Source organism: Acipenser ruthenus, chromosome 14, assembly GCF_902713425.1.
Source record: "Acipenser ruthenus chromosome 14, fAciRut3.2 maternal haplotype, whole genome shotgun sequence".
Classification (NCBI taxonomy): domain Eukaryota; kingdom Metazoa; phylum Chordata; class Actinopteri; order Acipenseriformes; family Acipenseridae; genus Acipenser; species Acipenser ruthenus.
This window is the reverse complement of record NC_081202.1, coordinates 6005079-6024786: the sequence shown is the minus strand read 5'-3', so window position 1 is coordinate 6024786 and position 19708 is coordinate 6005079. Positions and strand designations below refer to the sequence as shown.

Here is a 19708-nt window from a genome sequence, read left to right as displayed (position 1 = left end):
CACACATTGTAGCGAAAATAAAATATAATTTTCTTTTACTAAAATAGTTTAGAAAGTTCTCATTTTCCATGTCACACTTTCAGAAAAGCAGTTACATTTGCATCCTAGGTTATTTCACCACTTCAGTGTCTTTGGGGTCAAAGCATGTTACTGCCTACTAAGCATGTCAATCAAAAGGGGAAACAGCTGGTTGGTTAAAGACAGGAAATTAGGTGTTGAACGAGTGGGAGCAATATCCCAGTTAAGTGTAGTACCAGATATCACGACAAACTATTGAGATGTACCTGTAATTACATACCAGAATAGGAGCTTGCCAGGGGGTGGTCTATAGTTTCACAGGGAAAACCCTGGTAAAATGTACGTGAATCTCTTTCAGCAGAACTGCCCCCAATCTAATCTAGTAGACATACTTACAAGCAATATGCAGACTTACACACATAGATCACTGGCACAGCTGGCAACATATCTGTGGGCCCTGGCATGCACAAAGTGTATAAACTAAACTAACTGCTTTAATCATTTAACCTTTTTATCATAGATACTAGATATATTTGCTGTTTAAACTTCTTATTTTCAGTAGTTTTTCATAGTTTTCCATAGCTTTACCACTTTGTAGGACTGATATGTGCACTTTAATGAAGAGCTTTATCAATGCCTTGTCAATACATTTATTTTGTATTGTTAAGGTAATGTAGTGGTGATTTAAAAACAAATATTGAAATGTATCATTAACAAAAACCTATCTTGAATTGCATTGGGCCTCTTTCCACTTTAACAAGAGCTTGCATTGCTTAGGGGCGAGACTGGATTCCACGCCCCCCTCTCTATATTATAGAACAGGTGCAGCTATAAAGGAAATACGTTGTCAGCATTCACAGAGTTTCTAGGCAAACCCTCCCCTTCATTCCCACATAGCAATATTGAGAATCTTTCACTCAGCGACAAAATAGCAGTCTTTATAACTTCATTCTTTGAAGCAGCCCCAAAGATTTTTTAATTACGTCCCTTAATAAATATAATCCCCTCGTTGTAAAGGGTAAAACTCCTCAGGGAAACTTTTGCATTGAACGGGTACCAAAATAAAGAAATAAATACCAATGTCTATAAGGTGGGCAAGGATATTTTAATTACATACCAGAATAGGAGCTTGCCAGGAGGTGGTCTATAGTTTCACAGGGAAAGCCCTAGTAAAATGTACGTGAATCTCTTTCAGCAGAACTGCCCCCAATCTAATCTAGTAGACATACTTACAAGCAATATGCAGACTTACACACATAGATCACTGGCACAGCTGGCAACATATGGGTTAGGATCAATGTTCTCATGACAGGAGACAAAAGGGAAGAACAAGATAGCAGTGCACTTCTCCAACGCGTCCTGCATCAAACAGAATGAGAATACAACAACCCCAATCTATCAGTCATCCGACACACATACTGTAATAATAATAATAATAATAATAATAATAATAATAATAATAATAATAATAATAATAATAATAATAATAATAATAAAATCAAAATTGGATTGAAAACTCTTTTCAATTGCAAAGTAGCTACTGTAAGGTTTGTCTTTTAGTTTCATCTCTGCTAGATACATCATAACTGTTATTGAAAGAAGAATCAGAAGAAACTTTTTTTTATTTTTTATTTATTTAACTCAATGTTACCAGTCTACATTTCCCCATTGAAATTGTAATGTTGAGAATTTCAATTCTGTCTTTGTGCACGAGACAACACACCTAATGGGGTCATGCTTCTTCATTAGATAATTAAAGTACTTACAGAATCATATCATGGTAATATTATCCAGCAAGGCTTATTTGTAGAAATTCCTATGCAGTAAGATTATTCAGTTTATGTCAGGAGGGATATAACTGATGTCTCTCAAGCTATGTAAGATAACTCACTTCCATGGCAGATTCGCTTGAGCAAGGTCCAGGGAAATCCTCCTCCAGGGGGTGGCACGGTGCTTCGGAGGGCAGCTGTACCACCCAGCTGTTTCCAAAATGGGCAGTATCCTCTGTCTGCACATCTGGAGAAAAGCAAGTCATATTAGACAGGTAAGGAAGTAACTACTTCAGGGTCTAGATGGAGATTTAATTGTTTCAATAGAACAGGGTTGGAACAAAGACCAGGAGTGGAAGGGCCAACTTTGGCCACCCCAGTATTAACGTGTTTAATCTACAGTTATTACTACCACGTATGCAGATCCTTAAAGAGTAAGTAGCGGGGTTCTGAAAAAATATAGTGTTCCACCTCCCCACGTGTTGCTAGAACTGTTTAAATAACATGCCTGTAATTTTTCTTTTCATTGTTCACATCCTGACAACTTTTTACACTTTAAAGTCTGTTTCAAATATCTTTTCAAAATGGCCGCTCTAGTGCACTCATAGTGTAAGGATTATTGCCCACATTGTCAAACACATAACACAGTAATAACGATCCATGATGTGGTACGTAACAGAAAATCCAGAGCACCTTGTTCTATTTTGTTTTTTATCGCTCTTCCTGCAGTGATTCAGAGGACAGATCTCAAACCCCAGTGCACTAGAGCAGCCATTTTGAAATCAGACTTTAAAGTTAAAAGTGAAATCATGTATATCAGTCAGGTAAAGATCAGCACATATTAAGTCTGAGAGCTCTGGAACCTGCTACAGTTTAAAACAAGGCAAGCCAAGTCATTAAGCCCTTTTAAACAGTACAGTTTTTCCTTTAATGAGGCATTTGGCTGACAGGCTGGCTAGGTGTCTCACTCTAACACCAAGGACATATTTTAATGCTGCTATTGTACAGCGTTTTGAGATGCTGGCATGAAAGGCCTATACACATGTAAATTGTGTTTAAATAAATAATGACATGCAATTTGGCTATGAATGAGCAGATAGCCACTGCCGGGCTGTTTGTCTTACTGTAGCTGGTGGTGAGGTCATCTGCTCCATCGTCATTGTAGTTTCCACAGAGTCCACAAGGCCTCCCTTTGTGTTCCTCTGTCATTTTGATGTAAACACCAGAGCTCCCGTCCCAGGCCAGGGAAAACCCAAAGGTGCTCTTAACCAGGATGTAATCAGCCAGCCGCTCCATGAATACATTTCCAATGGTCAGGGGCAGAGTCAGTCTGAAACAAACAGAAAAACAGAAAAACATTAATATGATCAAGATTAGAGGACTTTTGACAAATGTGTAACTGTGATCGGTTGATTTCTTGTGTATGATTTATAACTGACTGTATAAAGTAAACCAGAAGCTGAGTGGTTCTAAAGGGGAGCTTTCATTTGAATATGACACAAGTCCACACATTATCTCCAGCTGACAATAGAGACGGGGAGCCTATGTGCACTGCAGGTAGAAGAGAGAGTACATTATGAACTTCTCGATTTGTTTAATATCCTCATCTGTGAGTTCTCTTTTGTGTTTGTTTGTTTCTTAGATTATTGTTTGTCATGCTTACTAACTATTCCAGCAAACACTGCTTGTGAAAATTCACTTTCCTGTGGGGAAGCTTATCAGTGCTGCACAGGCTGCAGTGCACAGCGCAATGTTAATTTGCTTTCCCACCTCACTTCCCCACATTCAGGATTCTTCCTTAAGTACTTTTAGCTGAAATGCTTTGCACGGTGAATAATGATATAAGAAAAAAACAACAATAAAGAATCATACAGAACACACATAATAGAATAGAAAACAGGGAAGACAATATAGATGACCTAAAACATCCCTTTAATTTTAAAGAGAATAAAAGCCATTTACAGTAGTTCTAACTGTTCTTCCCTGTTGAGCTTAGATCAAAATGAACAGGACTCATATACAGAGAGATCGAGTAACTTGTTCAAGGTCGTCCAGTATACCGATGGCTCAGCAGGAATTTGAACCTGTGACCTCCTCTTTCTTAGTTCTTGGCTCTATCCACAAGAACAAACTGCCTCCCGGGAATGCTGAATTTCAGTCCTACTGCATTGTGGGTTGAACACACCATACCTAAAACACAGTACCCTGGCAAAATGAAATCCCGTGGGTGAGCAGCCATACCACATTACTCCAGCCCTTTTAAAATGGGTCATTGAATCTTAACAATTACATTATTTGATCTTTAATTTGCTTTCATTTAGGGCTTTCAGAGAATGCAATTCATCTCTAACAAACCCTAATAAAATGATTTTAAATACCTGATCGTATTCAGTTAAACTTAAAGCATTTATATATATATTCTTTACGTTTTACTTGATATTGCCTTTTTTACACTTGTTATATTTGACGCAGCTTAGTACAGGTATCTATAAATAGTCTTTGAATGCATTCTTTGTCCATACTCCTACTAATCTGAACAACGCATCAAATGTATTCCAAGTTCCAAGCATGAATTAGAAAACATTCTACCCCTGTAAGCATCTTATCTACATCATAACTTCCAGAAAGTTATTTGGCAGTCACCTTATGCCACCCTTCTTGACTTCATGGCCAATAATGTGGATCTCATCTTTGTTGGGGAAAAACAGACTCAAAGATCTGTGACAGGAGTACACTGAGCCGTCGCAGTCACGGCTGTTATGAACCTGCAAATTAAGGAGAAAATAATTACTAGAGATTAGCCTGGAATCCCTGGGGACTTCAGTGTAATTGAGTTCATGTACTGTATAAAGGGCTCTGCTTTCTCTAACAATTCCACTGCAAGTTTGCCACTGTCTGCATTCTGCACAAAAACAATATTCATGGACTATTTCAGAAAATTGTAATATTGTTTTTCATATCTCAGAGTAAAGCATTTCAATTAAGAGTGCCCCGGTATAGGGAATAATGGAATGTCATGGTCCTAGATATCCACATATGCAAAGTTTATGCTTTTAGTGATAAAAACACTAGCTTTTTTCAATTTAAAATGCATCTGTGCGCCATTATACTGTGTAATTAGGAGAAGAATGTGCAGCAAGTTTTAAGCAATCCTGTTGACATCCCCTTACTGTAATGCTGCTTGAATACTTTATTCAACAGGGGATAAGTAATACATTTACAACAGCAGCATTATTTGGAGAATTGTTATATATAGTAAAAGTGGTAAATATGGCCATCTTGTGCCATGTAAGACCCTACTGAATCCAGCTGTTTTCGTCAATGGTGTTTATCTAATGCTGCTGTGCTACTGTTAGTTCCTTCACATGTATGTCCAATAATAATTCAATCATGAAATCCATGTGAAGTCCTGTAATTTTACAGTCATTTTTACAGTCTATCTAGTTGTAACATGTGGCTTATCTATTAGCAGCTGCTTTTGTTTATCTAAGTATAACAATGTGCTTGTCCATACCCAGATTGTGTACTGCGGTTCTGTTGCGTGGCAGTCTTTGGCAAGGATGTAGGAACACGTTCCCGGGAAGTAATAGTAGATGCCATCAAATGATTCATAGTGGTGCTGTCCCCAGGATCTACAGATTCCATCCCGGTCCTGTCCCATGTTAGGGACTAAGGGAAGAAAAGCCATGAACAAAACACACTACGGAACAGGTTAACAAAACTGGAAGATCTCAAAGTGATAAACACCTCAATTACACATTTTTCTATCAATATGCAAATATCATTGCATGCAATTGTTTTTAACGGCACACCAGATCTGTTCTGTCATTTATCTTCCTTTTTACTGTGCGTTAGTTGACTGCTCACCAGAAATTGCTAGGAAGGTCAGGTACCTCCATGTACTGCATTTTATGACAATTATACTTTTTGCATGATTTGTACGGCAGTTATGTGCTTGGGGTACATACCTTGCTATATGAATGACATGAACTCGAGTAACAAATACATTTTTCTTTGATCAAATCAGAACACAAGCTGCATTTATGTAATTTGATACATTACATTGAGACTTAACTTTTGCAGTTTAAAAATAATATAGTTAAAGAAAACATTTAAATGACAGGTAGATAGATGCCAGTTACAAATGCTCCAAAAAATGACTAAGCAGCCTGTCCTCAAATGAGGACAAGGACACTTAATGGGTTAGCCTGAAACAGAAAATCACAAAATGAAGCCCATCTTCATACATAATAAAGAAAGCTTTTCACCACTAGAGGTAATCAGCACAATTTTAAAGGTCTGCTCTTCAACTGTTTCACCCGGAATGGTTCATTCATTTAATATAGAACCCTTTATTATTTAATTAACCCAACAGCACAGAAAATGCTAATCAAGCCTAAAAGCATGACAAGCAAAACACTTAATTGAACGAAATCACCCGCAACTGAAAAAATATTTTTGTCACCAGACAAAACGTCTCTTAGAGCTCCAGAATGCCAGCACTTATAGAAATTCTAGAATCTCTGTATGGAACACCTAGATAGTGGGCACTCAGGTGGTAATCAGCCCTGTCAGGGAAGTAAAGGCTCTCTTTGTTTGAGAATACTGGCTGCATCACTTCAAGTCATGCCATTAAGCCAAAAATACACATCCACAAGGTTTCTTTTTAGCATTTAATGGAAATGGTACTTAAGGATCTGAAGAAAGGATGTTATTGTTCTGCATGCTGAGATGACAAACACTCTTCCCATCCACTTCTTGGTAGAGTTTGATCAAAGTCCAAATATGAGAAAATGCCTGTTATCTGTGTGCTGTTTGTAATGCTGCAGCCCAAATGGCGGCCAGCACAATTGGAACTGCTGAACCCTGCTGGGATTAAATTATTACATCTACAGATGGAATGCAACATGCAATTGAATAAGATGTATTACAAATATACAGAGCTCTACAGGGAACACTATTTGAGGAACTGTATAGATATAATGTGAAACAATGTTACGCAAAGGGCCTAAACCACATGACCTGTCAGGTGACTGTACAGCATGCATAAAATGGTAGATGCCTGACTGGAGCATTTAGCATCTGCAGATGCAACTGGTAACTAACTTTTGATGAGTTAGTGAATTTTCATCGTCTTTTACCATGACCTGAATACAATGAACCAGACCACACTTAGAATGAGCAGTGTTTCTTTTTTCCCAGTTTGCCATTTCTTTAGCTTAAACTTGATTTCAGTTGCAATAGAAAACTTGTTTTCAGTTGCATTAGAAAACTTGATTTCAGCTGCATTGGAAAACTTGATTTCAGCTGCCTACTTCATTTCAAGAGGTGAACCTAATAAAGCGGAGACATCCTCTTCAATACTTTTACTCTGCTGCATCTGGTCTTTGGGGGAAAATAATCAGTGAATCTATTCAGTATAAAAGCAAGAACCAAACCAGCGAACAAGCAGTTGTTTCAGACCAGTCTCTATTGTTACAACAATGAACACAGGACAGGTACTCACTGATCTGACATCGGTCTCCATGAGCCTGTAACTCATTGCAGTCGCAGAGACCGCCCTCTGTGCACCAGCCCCCATTAAGACAATTGCAGGATGCTGAAAGGTAAAGACAGCATTAGACTATGTGTTACAGCCATCATGTTAGCACTGCATTTGCTATTCATTTGGAAATAAAGAAACATTGCTTACTTGGCTGGCATGCATATGGATAGGTCCCTGGTCATGTTCCTGTGAAACCCCCATGTCTTTATAGTGCTTTGTATTTACACAGCAGTTTCTAAGTAGTCTGTGGAACACTGAACAACAGTGCACTCAAATGACAGCGACGCCATAAAATGTCAAAAGCCTCCATTCTTTAACGTAGGGAAATTACGGGTATGTCTGTTTGTCGTTGACATTTTGGGAAACACACACCACATGCACTATTTCCTGGCATTTGATTTGTCAGCTTCAACATTTCTATTAAAAGTTTGACACCATTTTTTTTTTCATTCGAACTTCCTTTCAAGGACCCCACTGCCTCAGTATCTCAAATGTTACCCCACTGCCTCAGTATCTCAAATGTAGTAATACTAAGTAAAACATACTTTACAGCTGTTTCAACCAGAAGTCTCTCTTTCTCACTTGTGTGTTATTAGTCCACTTGTTATACAGCAAAGGTTGTAGCTATATTATACAGTATATATGCACAAATATTACTGTGATTATAAAACATATGAAAAAACGAATGGAAAATATAATCTAATAAAGTTATCCTAAAACTTTTATAAATTATACTGTAACTTCAATAAAGCATATTGAAGTTTTGTATATCACCTAAAGTTGCAATATTTTTTTTAAAAAAAATTAAAAACATACATAGGCTAAATAAATTCATAATTTTAACCAAACTTCTCAACATAAAGTCATTTATATATTTAACACACACCTTTATGTTCATGTTGATGGACACAGGGCTCTAATCTTGTTTTGATGTTATGTTTAGTGAAGGTTGGTGAAAAACAGAAGTTACCTGTAGGGGTGTCAGCGTCGCGGGTGTAAGACCGGTTGTGAATAACACTCCTTGGCAAGGCAGTTTCAGAAAGCATCGGTCTGTACGTCTGTTATGAAAAAAAAGGATTTGGGGTAACTCTCCTAAGGTGGTTCAATATTAATGGCAATGTTTTTATTTATGTATGATGATATTTCATTTACAATACTGTAAGACATTTTATATTCCATTACACAAAAATTCTTATATTCATTAAAAAGTGAACATGTTCATCCTATGACCAACACATTCATTTTTAGAAATGGGGGAACCTGAGCTAACTTTAGAGATTCATATAATTTTATGTACAATATGTTGGACCATACGTGAAAAATATGTGCAATAAAAACTGGAGTGAACCATCTTTAAGCAGCCCTCTCCTCCATGTTGGTCAAGTGGTTATTAGAGCCCCCCACCCAATGCTTTCTGTGTACTGTGCTATCATTCGCTTGGTCAATAGTTTCTATATAGCAAGAAGGTGTGTGTGTATTAAGATGATTCCAAACAAGAAAGGCACTCTCTGTGCTGCTTTCACAGACCCTGATTAGCACTGATCTTGAGCTACCTATGTTACCTTAGACAAGGCAGTCCCAGATTAGTGCTGATCGGGGGTCTGTGGATGCAGCCCTCTATGTTTAGCAAGTAAACATTGGGACTCTTATAGGCACAGGCAACAATATGGTGTTGTAGATCAATGATAAGAAGAGCAGTGAAATGGGACTGAAACTAGCAGGGAGAGGAACATGGATTAATACTCCTCATCACAACCTAAGAACAACTAGCTTCACTGTTATAGACCCCAGTTTCCTGAATAAATATGCAATGCCGATTAACCTTTCATTGTACGAGTGCTTTATATTCCAGAAGGCTACAGTTCTGCAAATGGAAATTCATATTGCCGTCGCTTGAGTGCTGGTGATAAGTGTGATTGACAGCATCTGCAGCTGCGGCTCCACAGACAGAGCTGTAGCAGACTGTAGAGCAAAGCCCTGAGCATTTTTGCTATTTGTGTGTGGTTTACAAAGGGGTCTTTGTAGAATCAGCTGTGCTTCAAGATCTTAGGGTTTTTTTCTTTTCTTTTACTTTCTCTTCGGTATAACCTACCTCATCTGCAAAGAGATCTCGTTTCTGTCGAAATGCATTAAACCTCTTCCTGGAATGAACAAAAAGCAGCCTGTGTTATCAAAGATTTGAACAGCCTTACTGAAAACCTAAAAAAGTTGCTTTTCTGACACAAATACAACTATGGCCATAAGTGTTGCATCACCCAATAGAATTAACTAATTTTGCTTCATAAAGTTGAATGAAACCCGCTGTGTTATGTTAACATATTTAATTGCATACCGCTTTGTTGTAGTTTTCCATATGCTTAACGAAAAACTGACAAAAATGTGACATTTTGAAGTCTAACATGAAATATTGTGCTTTATGGTAGTTTTTTATTATTATTATTTTGTATTATTTATTTATTTATTTTTATGCCTTAAATCCTAAAATTCTAGGTGATGCAAAACGATTGGCCATATTATCAAACAAGAAGACATAACATTGTTTTAAAACGAGTATATCTTATATAGTTTAAATAGGGCCTAGTAAGTATAGCAAATGTATAATACCTGTTTTGTGGATATGTTCTAATACTACACTGTAGGTATCTTTTTTTAAATGTTCATGTAATCATCACGTGAACATAAAGGAATAACAATCCCATTGCAGTATGGATTTAATACCCTTGGTATTAAGTGTTAGGCTACCACTGTGCTATTAGCTTTTGGAATTCTGTGTTGCATTTTATTTCCCGAACAAAATTGTTTTGTAATACATTTTATTAACACAGCGATTTTAATTGTACTTACCTTTGTATTCTACTTTGTAGACTTGAAGACTGACAGCTAAAACCTAATGGACAAAAAACACACAATTATTTTGCAAACAGGATACTATGAAATGTAAGTATTATAGCCTCGTGTACATAATATTCTCCTGTATTGTATTTCGAAGCGTTTGTCAGTTTCTTGAAGTACAGTAGTACACACATATATGACAAAAGACCGCATAGACAAATAATACTTTTATGATAAACAATATTGTAGTTCGCTTTTATTAAGAAACGTCACCGTTCCAGCTATCTTTGTAAAATGTGTGCAACAGGTTGTTTCACACAACGATTTTAAAAGGCAGTACACAGATAAATACATTAAGGTTCATTCCCAATAATAGTAAACTAACATTATCACTCTGAAATGATACACATTAGCATAGTCTAGTGAATGTTTTGTTTTTGCTGTAAGTAGTTCAGCATTTAAGATAACTGTACTATTAAGGTATGCTTATAGATGCCTAGTGCACTGCACGAAACTTGGTGTACGTGTACAGAATTTAATAGTAATATATTCATGACACAGAAACATGTTTCACGGCTTACAGCCACAAAATATAGGTAGCTAGCACATACAGAAGCGTAAACCAAGGCTTCTAAATTGACAACAAGGTATAACTGTAGGAGGCTGTATGGTCCAGTGGTTAAAGAAAAGGGCTTGTAACCAGGAGGGCCCCGGTTCAAATCCCACCTCAACCACTGACTCATTGTGTGACCCTCAATAAATCACTTAACCTCCTTGTGCTCCGTCTTTCAGGTGAGACGTAATTGTAAGTTACTCTGCAGCTGATGCATAATTCACCCATCCTAGTCTCTGTAAGTCGCATTGGATAAAGGCGTCTGCTAAATAAACAAATAATAATAACTCTAATAATTAAAAAAAAAACAGTTAATATTATAATAAAGGTTTTCGACTGTAAAGCAACAAGAAAAAGCTCAGCTTACCTTGAAACAAGAGCGACAAGTAAAACAGTACCACAGTCCAGGGTATCATTAATTTTAAATTCCTCTTAATGATCATTTCAGTGTTGTGTCCAAAATTAAAAATCAGTAATAAAATTATGAGGGCATCTTAATGTATGTGTTTAAGTATTATTATTTGTTGTGCGTTGTTGTCAGAATTTGTACAGAAATGCCGTCTCTGTGTCTTTCTGAGCTGCAGAAATCCTTTCTCCGACACGAATCTTTACAGGCACTCGCAAATCTTCCATGAAATCTTTCTTGGAGCAGTTCGTCTCATTAGTAATGCATGGTGACTCCTTACCTGCGGGTGTATTAGTTACACTGACTCAGAGTCGTCTTGCAAATTATACCTGTCCTAATGCCTTCTTAGTTAAATTACTCGACTAGCAAAATATACTGCCATGTCATGCACACTTTACTTTCTACTTACCGGCTGCCCTATATAGCTCGTAATTATGAGAATGTGTTGACCAGTACTGCACTCTTCCAGATATGTAACCTAGTATCAGATCAATTTGTAGCTTTAGTTTATATTCCCTAAAGACCTATACTCTTTCTGTAGTTTCCCACAAAATACCTGACGCGACCCTGGACATGCACCTGGATATACAAAGGGAGGGCACACGTGTTAACTGTCAGAAGGTTCTTTTCACTTTCTCTGCTATGGAATTTGATGGGCAGATACACATTTACACAAGTAGCACACTAATGACTGCAGTGAATCTCGAAATTACTGTATCTGTGTTCTAAATGGTAACAGCTACCTTTTTTTTTTTTTTTTTTTTTTTTTAGCTGTACTGGTAGTGTATCTATTATTGATTCAAAACACAATTTCTAGGGCTTTACACATGACAAATGTGTAAGCAGGAATGTAATTCATACACATGTATTTAAGATACTATATATATATATATATATATATATATATATATATATATATATATATATATATATATATATATATATATATATAGTTCAAAGAGCCAGCTGTTTGTAATATTAAAGTTCTTCAAACTTTTTTTTTTTTTTTAATTGATTGGGCAAAATTTTCCAAGTACTTTGAAGTATATTTTGTGGCATTGTCTATTTTTTTTTTTTTTAATTGTTGCTTTCTAAAATGATATGATGCACTTTTAGGTCTTGTCACAAGCTGACAGTACAATGGAAGAGCTTCTACAAAACAAACAAAAAAGAAATACAAATAAAAAACCTTTCCTAAAGACCATCTGAGTCATTCTGGAAACCCGTACTGTGGACAGACGTACCAATAATGGAGTGGAAATTAGCAGGTAAAGGCTTCCAGATACCTGGTGTCCACAATAAGCAGGCCACATGGCATTTCTGTATAATGCAATGTGACCCAAATGGTGGTCTCGGAAGTATATTCCACCCATTTAGACAGCAGCATTTCAAACAATAACTGAAAACGTGGTTCAGGAAACTAAACCATACTTCTAAATCCACTGAAGCCATTACAGCAAATATGGGATAGACAATTTTGTAATGGCCCAGCCAGTCACCATATGTGGACCTGACTGAAAGCATGCTTGGCAAACCTTAATGAGAGCAAGAGGACAGCGTGGAAGCAATACGAGGAGTTCTGTGTCTGGAAGAATTAAGTGAATATATATATATATATATATATATATATATATATATATATATATATATATATATATATATAGCTGTTATGTCATTTGAAAAAGGAAAATGTTGTGTACAAAAATATGAATAATTGATTATAAAAAATAAATTATATCAGGACATTTCGGACTACAAGTCTTCAGCTGGATGGGAAAAGCAGTGCTTGTGGGTGGTAGGACTCAGAAAATGATTTTGGAATAAACCATCAAGTAAGAACCACAGATGTACACAGGCCCACAGTGGGCATAATGCAAGTTGTCACAGGCAAAGATATTAAGAACCACTTAGTCTAAACATTTGTCATTGAATATGAGAAGTTTTTGAACATCTGACTATTACTGCATTTGTAATAAGATATTGCAGTTTCATATTAAATCTGTAATTAAACTTGGCCTGCAGGATACCTTAGAAGATAATTAAAAGTAAAGATAAAGCTTGAGATAATCAGTTCAATACAAATCTTAACCTCGTCGTCCTTAATTCAAACAATGGGTACATTTATGTCTCCTGGAGGTGATGCGTATCTGTGTGATTTTGGTATGTAAGGTATGTTTGGGCTCCCCTAAAACAGTCTGAAGAAATAAGGTCTTCTGAAGTGTTCCAACTGATTCGTGTTAAGCTGCTTATCTCTTTTAAGCCTTTAAAAAATCTTAGAACACTGCATCTTCTAATACTGTCATTCAGTTTCTAAATCAACCTTTTGTGACAAATGAAAGTTCTGCTGTTAAATGTTTACATTTAACTACCCTAAAATGCTCTCTTCATATTTTCCATGTTTTGTGGCGTAGCACTTTGCACGTGGCATTTGAAAAGGAAAAATGTTCAACCAATGATCGACAGCCCTTCCCTTTTCAACCACTATGATTGACAGCCATATATTACCCTTCCTTTTTTTCAAGAAATGGATGCAAGACCAACATCACTAACACACAATTTCTGTAACATGAGTTAAACTTTGTGTTATTTATTACCAATAAAACTTTAACATGACAATTTCATATAAATGAAATGTTATATTAAAACTGCACTTTGTAATAACGTTTATATCAGCAGTTAAATTCACCAAACAGATAACGGGATCTATTAATATCCAAAACTTTAGAAGGAATACATTACGGATGAAAAATATAAACTTTGTTCATCTTTTTAAGACTGCCATCTAGTGTAAAACAGGTTGCATTACTGCAGGTACATATGCAATGTACAATTTCAGGTCCAGGTACTACTTGAGACAATTTGGACATAAATAAAAAAAAAAAAACAAGGGCATTAGATTATATAGAATTCATAATCCACTTTGAAAATACTTTCATCTGTTTTACAACATATGGAAAATAAATTGCCCAGTCTACTGAAGCTCCAACTACATACATGAAAATGTTTACAAATGTGTTCACAGCATGCAATATTTAGGTTGCAAATATTACACATACAATTATAAATCACCAAAATAAAACTTGAATTGTATTATATTATATGTAACAATAATTCTTGAATTCCTAAACAGTACTAACTACAGACCTATTTGCACTAATCTTGGGACTACTTAGGAAAATTAGGTACTCCAAAATTCATGCTAATTGGGGAATGTGAAATCAGCTACAAAAGCTTGGATTCTTATCTCCTAATCAAGGATGGGCCTGATCAGTACTGAATGGGTGACCCTCAAAGAATATCAGGTGCATTGGGAAGCAGTGTTCGTTACTTGGCACGAGGCAGTCCAAGACAGAATTTAAACCATCCTTCTGGTGTTAAATGAATGACAGTCTGTGGGTTTTAAAGATCCTGCTACACTTTTAGGAACAAGAACCCTGGTATCAAATCTTAATTCCAATACAGGTTAAGAACTTCGCTTGGTCAACTTCCCTCTGGACTGAAAGCATTAAATTTCCTCCTTGGAGTAAGACATTTTTTAAAATGAGATTTTGCATCCAAGTAAATCATGCCTGCTTAAATATACACCTCACTGATTAGGCTCACTACTTTTTAGTGACACTCAGGACAAGGTGTGAATTTAACTGGATCCGACCACTAATCTTGTGTTTTTGTAGATCTCGTACAGCTAGTTCAACAGACTACGATCAGAATGAATCCTGATGCCAATCAAGGTCTTGTGAAAAAAAGCCTTTAAAAAGTTAGCCCAGGAGTTGATAGTTCACAAACTAAATCCATCTAACACCTCCATTTGTGTCAGTTCACCATAATGGCTAAATCAGAACTCGCATTTAGACCCAAATCTTTCAAGACACAGCTGTGGATTACATTTAAATGCTTTAAAAACAAATACAAGACATTGTGGGTTGAGTTTTTGTCCAGATTTATTATTGTATGAAAATGTACAGAATAAATCTAACGGTAGGACTTCTGGTAGCGAGCACGGGCTCCAGGTCCACCGAACTTCTTGCTCTCACAGCGACGGGGATCAGCAACAAGAAGGGTCCTATCGTACTGGATCAGGATGTCCTTGATCTCTTTCTTGGAGGCCTCGTCCACATCTGAAAAAAAACAAAAACCAGCAGGTTAGGCACTACAGAATGCTTGTTGTTCTCAAGAGAATTTAATAGCATCAGATTGCAACCACCAACACCTACTGGTGGCAGCACACTATACTTGTAGCAAGTAACAAAGGGAAGAAGCAGTTTCCCTAACACTGTTGCAAAATGGACTGAATGACAGCAGCATAGCAGTTATGAAGCACCATGTTGATTAAGACATCAGTATCAGGGCCTCTGCAGGGAGGGAAAAAAAAAAAAAAACACACCACACTGGTGGATGCATTTGATGAACGCTAGGCTAAACCCACATATCAACACAACACCTGTACTGTAGGTCACTGAGATTGCATAAATCAACTCTTGTGTGTAAAACTGAATGCATCTGTTCTGCATGTAAAGGAATAACTACTTTTTGAACACCCAGAAAAGAACAAAAGTGTATGTGAACAACCAAATTTTGAACATGAACTTACATTTCTGGTAGTAGGCAACCAGTGATTTAGAAATAGCCTGGCGGATAGCTGTAGAAGAAAAATAATTAAATTAAATCACAGAAGTAGTTTGACAAGCTGACCTGTTTCTAAATCAAAGTGCATGCCATATAAGACACAAATACCCTACTTTTTTGGTGTCAGTCTGACAAATTAAGGCTTAATCTGAGGTAGGGATGCAAGTTGGTTATAAAATTGATTTGTTTTTCTTTCATCCTCTTTCAGCTGTTTTTGACATACAATAAGTTTCCCGTAAAACCGAAATGAAAACTATTTGTGCAGCCAAGGGAACGAGACAACATGTGTTTAGTTTTCACAGCGTCGCCTAGTTTGGGTGGTCAAACTTCCAGCTTTAGCTTTTCACTTTTTAGGATAACTTTTACAAAAGGTTTAAGACAGGGTAAGTTAGTGTCGGCACATGAACAGCCCTAGACATCTGACCACCCAGACTAAGTATGAAGCTGCAGTTATCCCCGCTGAGGGCTGTCAAAATCAATTAGGTAGGTCATGTCATAACTTTTGATTTACGTAACCAGATTAAGGGATGTTAATATTAACTGTCTATATGCAGCAAGGTGTGTGATGAGCTTAGTGGTGAAACTACCAACACCTTTTCATTGAACAAAAAATGTGGTTTTAGTTCGATTTTCTCTTTTGTCAGTATCGTTCAGTTTGGAATTTTATGCAAATGTCGGTTTTGGAAAATAACAGATGCATCCCTAATCTGAAAGATACAATTGGCTTGACGTTTCAAAGCCCAAGTTCCTAAATAGTATGTACACTTGGCACAATTACCCATAAACACGCTAGTAGTAGTGCACTGACCACCACAAATACTACAGTGGTGCTTTTGCCAAACTTGGGTGGTACATTTCCAATAACAAATTGAAACAACCAGACCATGCACAAATCCAACTCAAGACACAGCAACAAGCTGTTAAAGTGTTGGGTGTTAAATACCACGAGGACACAAGCACATTTCTGATGTTAACCAGAGGAAGACTAATTAAGTAAAAGGCTGGCTATTACATATGCTTGTTAGGATAAAAACAACGCTTCAATATTAAAGTTCCTCACCATAGACCTGTGCTACATGTCCACCACCCTTCACGCGGACTCTGATGTCAACACCAGCAAATCGTTCCTTGCCCAGGAGGAGCACAGGTTCCAACAGCTAAAGGGTGGGGAGGACAAAGAACAGACATTGATACTTACAATACTTGTATTAAGCGACTGCATCACTAAATACTTGATGAATCTAGAACCTTGCTTGTTTCTCACCATTACAAAATGTACAGAGTATGTCAGAAATGATCATTGATGCTTCAGTTAACATGAAGTAGGATTTTTATTGCATTAGGTTAAAGAAAAGTGCTGTATTTTGCATGGGTGAATAAAATAATGATTATCTTCAAATTGCTATCACAACAGTCAAATACTTGACTATGGATACATTCTAGAGTATATAAAAGCCCATATTTTCACAATTTAAATAATCAGAACAGCAAAATTAACAAAAAATAAGTTGAAGACAATTTCTACATTTCACATGACAGGATTTGAAACTGTTGTAAAAAAAACCAAAAAAAAACACAGAATAATCACTGCATATTTATAGTAATTCTGTCACTTACCTTGTACTGCAGAGTTCTTGGCTCAATCATCTCCAAGGGCCTCCCATTCACCTTGATAAGGCCATTGCCTCTTTTACAGTGAGCAACAGCTGTGGCTGTTTTCTGGAAAGAACAACATTTCGATTTTTATCAGTACTGAATTCAGACAATCAGTGCCATGTTAGATGCCTACTGGCACTAGGCGTTTCACGTTGATACTGCTTTTGCTTACTCCAAACAGCAAAACAACGCAGCGTTTACACTAGTAGTACAGATTATACAAAATCATACCACAAACACAGCCTAGCTGCTTAAAGTTGGGCCCCTAAAATGGTGGTTTTAGTTTGTATAATTACTTAGTACAAATTAAGGAGCAAGTGTTCAGCATAGCATCTGGTATACTTAAGTATTTTAAAGACAGAATCTAGAACGGTTCGTATATAACATTTAGAGCACACATAAGGGTCTTGCGATTTCTTGGTACAGACAACCCAACTGTAATTCCAGGTCATAGACACTTGTCAGAAAGGCAAGATAGCGTTTCCGTTTTTAAAGACCAGAACCATCTAAATTATAATTTCAGTCATTTTAACGCGCCTCCTCAACCACCACGCGAGACAGATATCAACTAACAAGGCCGCAGTCGGCTCAAAACGCAGAGCTCCATATATTCGTCATCTTTCAAAGCCATTACACGCTAAACACAATAACCAAAATTAAAAAAAAACCGTTAACACCACCAAATACATAAAGTAAAACCACATTTTATTACATATGATATATTTAAACAGTCAATTGGTTTGCATTACGTTCAGTCAATGTACTACTATGCTGTATGTGTGACCGAGTAAGCCATTCTGTATACACGTGGACTGAAATAATACTTCTTACTCACTTTACGTCCAAAAACCTGGACGGACTGCAGAGGACCTTTGGTTGGCATGTTTCTGTAAAATAAATGGGCACTTTGTGTTATTTTTGTACTTTTATTTCATTGAAAAACATGAACACACCCCACAGAACTCTCCGCTCTACATACCTAGCTCTGCTCGGTAGCTGCAGGGAAAGACCAAGCGGGTTTCCCACAGAGGCTATCAGGGGCTACAGCACGACACCGGAAAAGTCGTTTATGGCACTGGGGTGGGGTGATCCGTACGACAATTTGATAGGATTTACGTGTCACCTCTTTGTTTTGGAACTACAAACAGTTTCAATGGCTCAAAGAGAGGGTGCGTTCACGAGAGGCAGACTTTGCTAAATCTGCAAAGATTCTGCAAAGATTCTGAAAATTCATTGGCTACTTGGTCCGATTCTGTGCAGAATGATTAAAGTGCGTGTCGTGAACGCACCCACAGATTTAATGGAATCTCTGTACAGATCTTACGTGTAGGGTAATAAAATAGAAATGTATGGTGTTTTTTTAATTTATATATATGTGTATATATATATATATATATATATATATATATATATATACACACACACACACACACACACAGTACTGTGCAAAAGTTTTAGGCAGGTGTGAAAAAATGCTGTAAAGAATGCTTTCAAAAATAGACATGTTAATAGTTTATATTTATCAATTAACAAAATGCAAAGTGAGTGAACAGAAGAAAAATCTACATCAAATCAATATTTGGTGTGACCACCCATTGCCTTCAAAACAGCATCAATTCTTCTAGGTACACTTGCACACAGTTTTTGAAGGAACTCGGCAGGTAGGTTGGCCCAAACATCTTGGAGAACTAACCACAGTTCTTCTGTGGATTTAGGCAGCCTCAGTTGCTTCTCTCTCTTCATGTAATCCCAGACAGACTCGATGATGTTGAGATCAGGGCTCTGTGGGGGCCATACCATCACTTCCAGGACTCCTTGTTCTTCTTTACGCTGAAGATAGTTCTTAATGACTTTCGCTGTATGTTTGGGGTCGTTGTCATGCTGCAGAATAAATTTGGGGCCAATCAGATGCCTCCCTGATGGTACTGCATGATGGATAAGTATCTGCCTGTACTTCTCAGCATTGAGGAGACCATTAATTCTTACCAAACCCCTAACTCCATTTGCAGAAATGCAGCCCCAAACTTGCAAGGAACCTCCACCATGCTTCACTGTTGCCTGCAGACACTCATTCGTGTACCGCTCTCCAGCCCTTCGGCAAACAAACTGCCTTCTGCTACAGCCAAATATTTCAAATTTTGACTCATCAGTCCAGAGCACCTGCTGCCATTTTTCTGCATCCCAGTTCCTGTGTTTTCGTGCATAGTTGAGTCGCTTGGCCTTGTTTCCACGTCGGAGGTATG

At 37.1% G+C, this 19708-nt stretch overlaps 2 protein-coding genes across 2 annotated transcripts in view; both read right to left on the bottom strand.

Moving 5' to 3' along the window:
* LOC117419712 (otogelin-like protein) overlaps nucleotides 1–11410 on the bottom strand; it is a 56876-nt gene extending 45466 nt beyond the window's left edge. The window contains exons 1-9 of the mRNA XM_058986494.1: nucleotides 11328–11410; nucleotides 9425–9473; nucleotides 8303–8390; nucleotides 7294–7386; nucleotides 5302–5456; nucleotides 4431–4552; nucleotides 2912–3117; nucleotides 1910–2034; nucleotides 1271–1377 (exon numbers count right to left, since the gene is read on the bottom strand). Of these exons, the coding sequence (XP_058842477.1) occupies nucleotides 1271–1377; nucleotides 1910–2034; nucleotides 2912–3117; nucleotides 4431–4552; nucleotides 5302–5456; nucleotides 7294–7386; nucleotides 8303–8390; nucleotides 9425–9473; nucleotides 11328–11410 (1028 nt within the window). The remainder of the gene's footprint in view (nucleotides 1–1270; nucleotides 1378–1909; nucleotides 2035–2911; nucleotides 3118–4430; nucleotides 4553–5301; nucleotides 5457–7293; nucleotides 7387–8302; nucleotides 8391–9424; nucleotides 9474–11327) is intronic.
* A 3696-nt stretch (nucleotides 11411–15106) lies between these two features.
* On the bottom strand, nucleotides 15107–18550 carry LOC117419469 (small ribosomal subunit protein uS9). Its single transcript, XM_034032233.2, has 6 exons — nucleotides 18445–18550; nucleotides 18301–18352; nucleotides 17427–17528; nucleotides 16870–16966; nucleotides 15775–15822; nucleotides 15107–15301 (listed from the first exon to the last, which is right to left on the bottom strand). Exons 2-6 carry the CDS (start codon nucleotides 18346–18348, stop codon nucleotides 15156–15158), a joined length of 441 nt encoding a protein of 146 aa, XP_033888124.1. The 5' UTR covers nucleotides 18349–18352; nucleotides 18445–18550; the 3' UTR covers nucleotides 15107–15155.
* Between the last annotated feature and the right edge of the window lie 1158 nt (nucleotides 18551–19708).

Coding starts and splice junctions, on each gene's coding strand:
- LOC117419469 (XM_034032233.2), bottom strand. CDS start 18,348: ATGCCAACCAAAGGTCCTCTGCAGTCCGTCCAGGTTTTTGGACGTAAA. Junction 15,823..16,869: donor ACATGTAGCACAGGTCTATG/GTGAGGAACTTT, acceptor TTTCTTCTACAG/CTATCCGCCAGGCTATTTCT. Junction 15,302..15,774: donor GGTTGCCTACTACCAGAAAT/GTAAGTTCATGT, acceptor GTTTTTTTTCAG/ATGTGGACGAGGCCTCCAAG.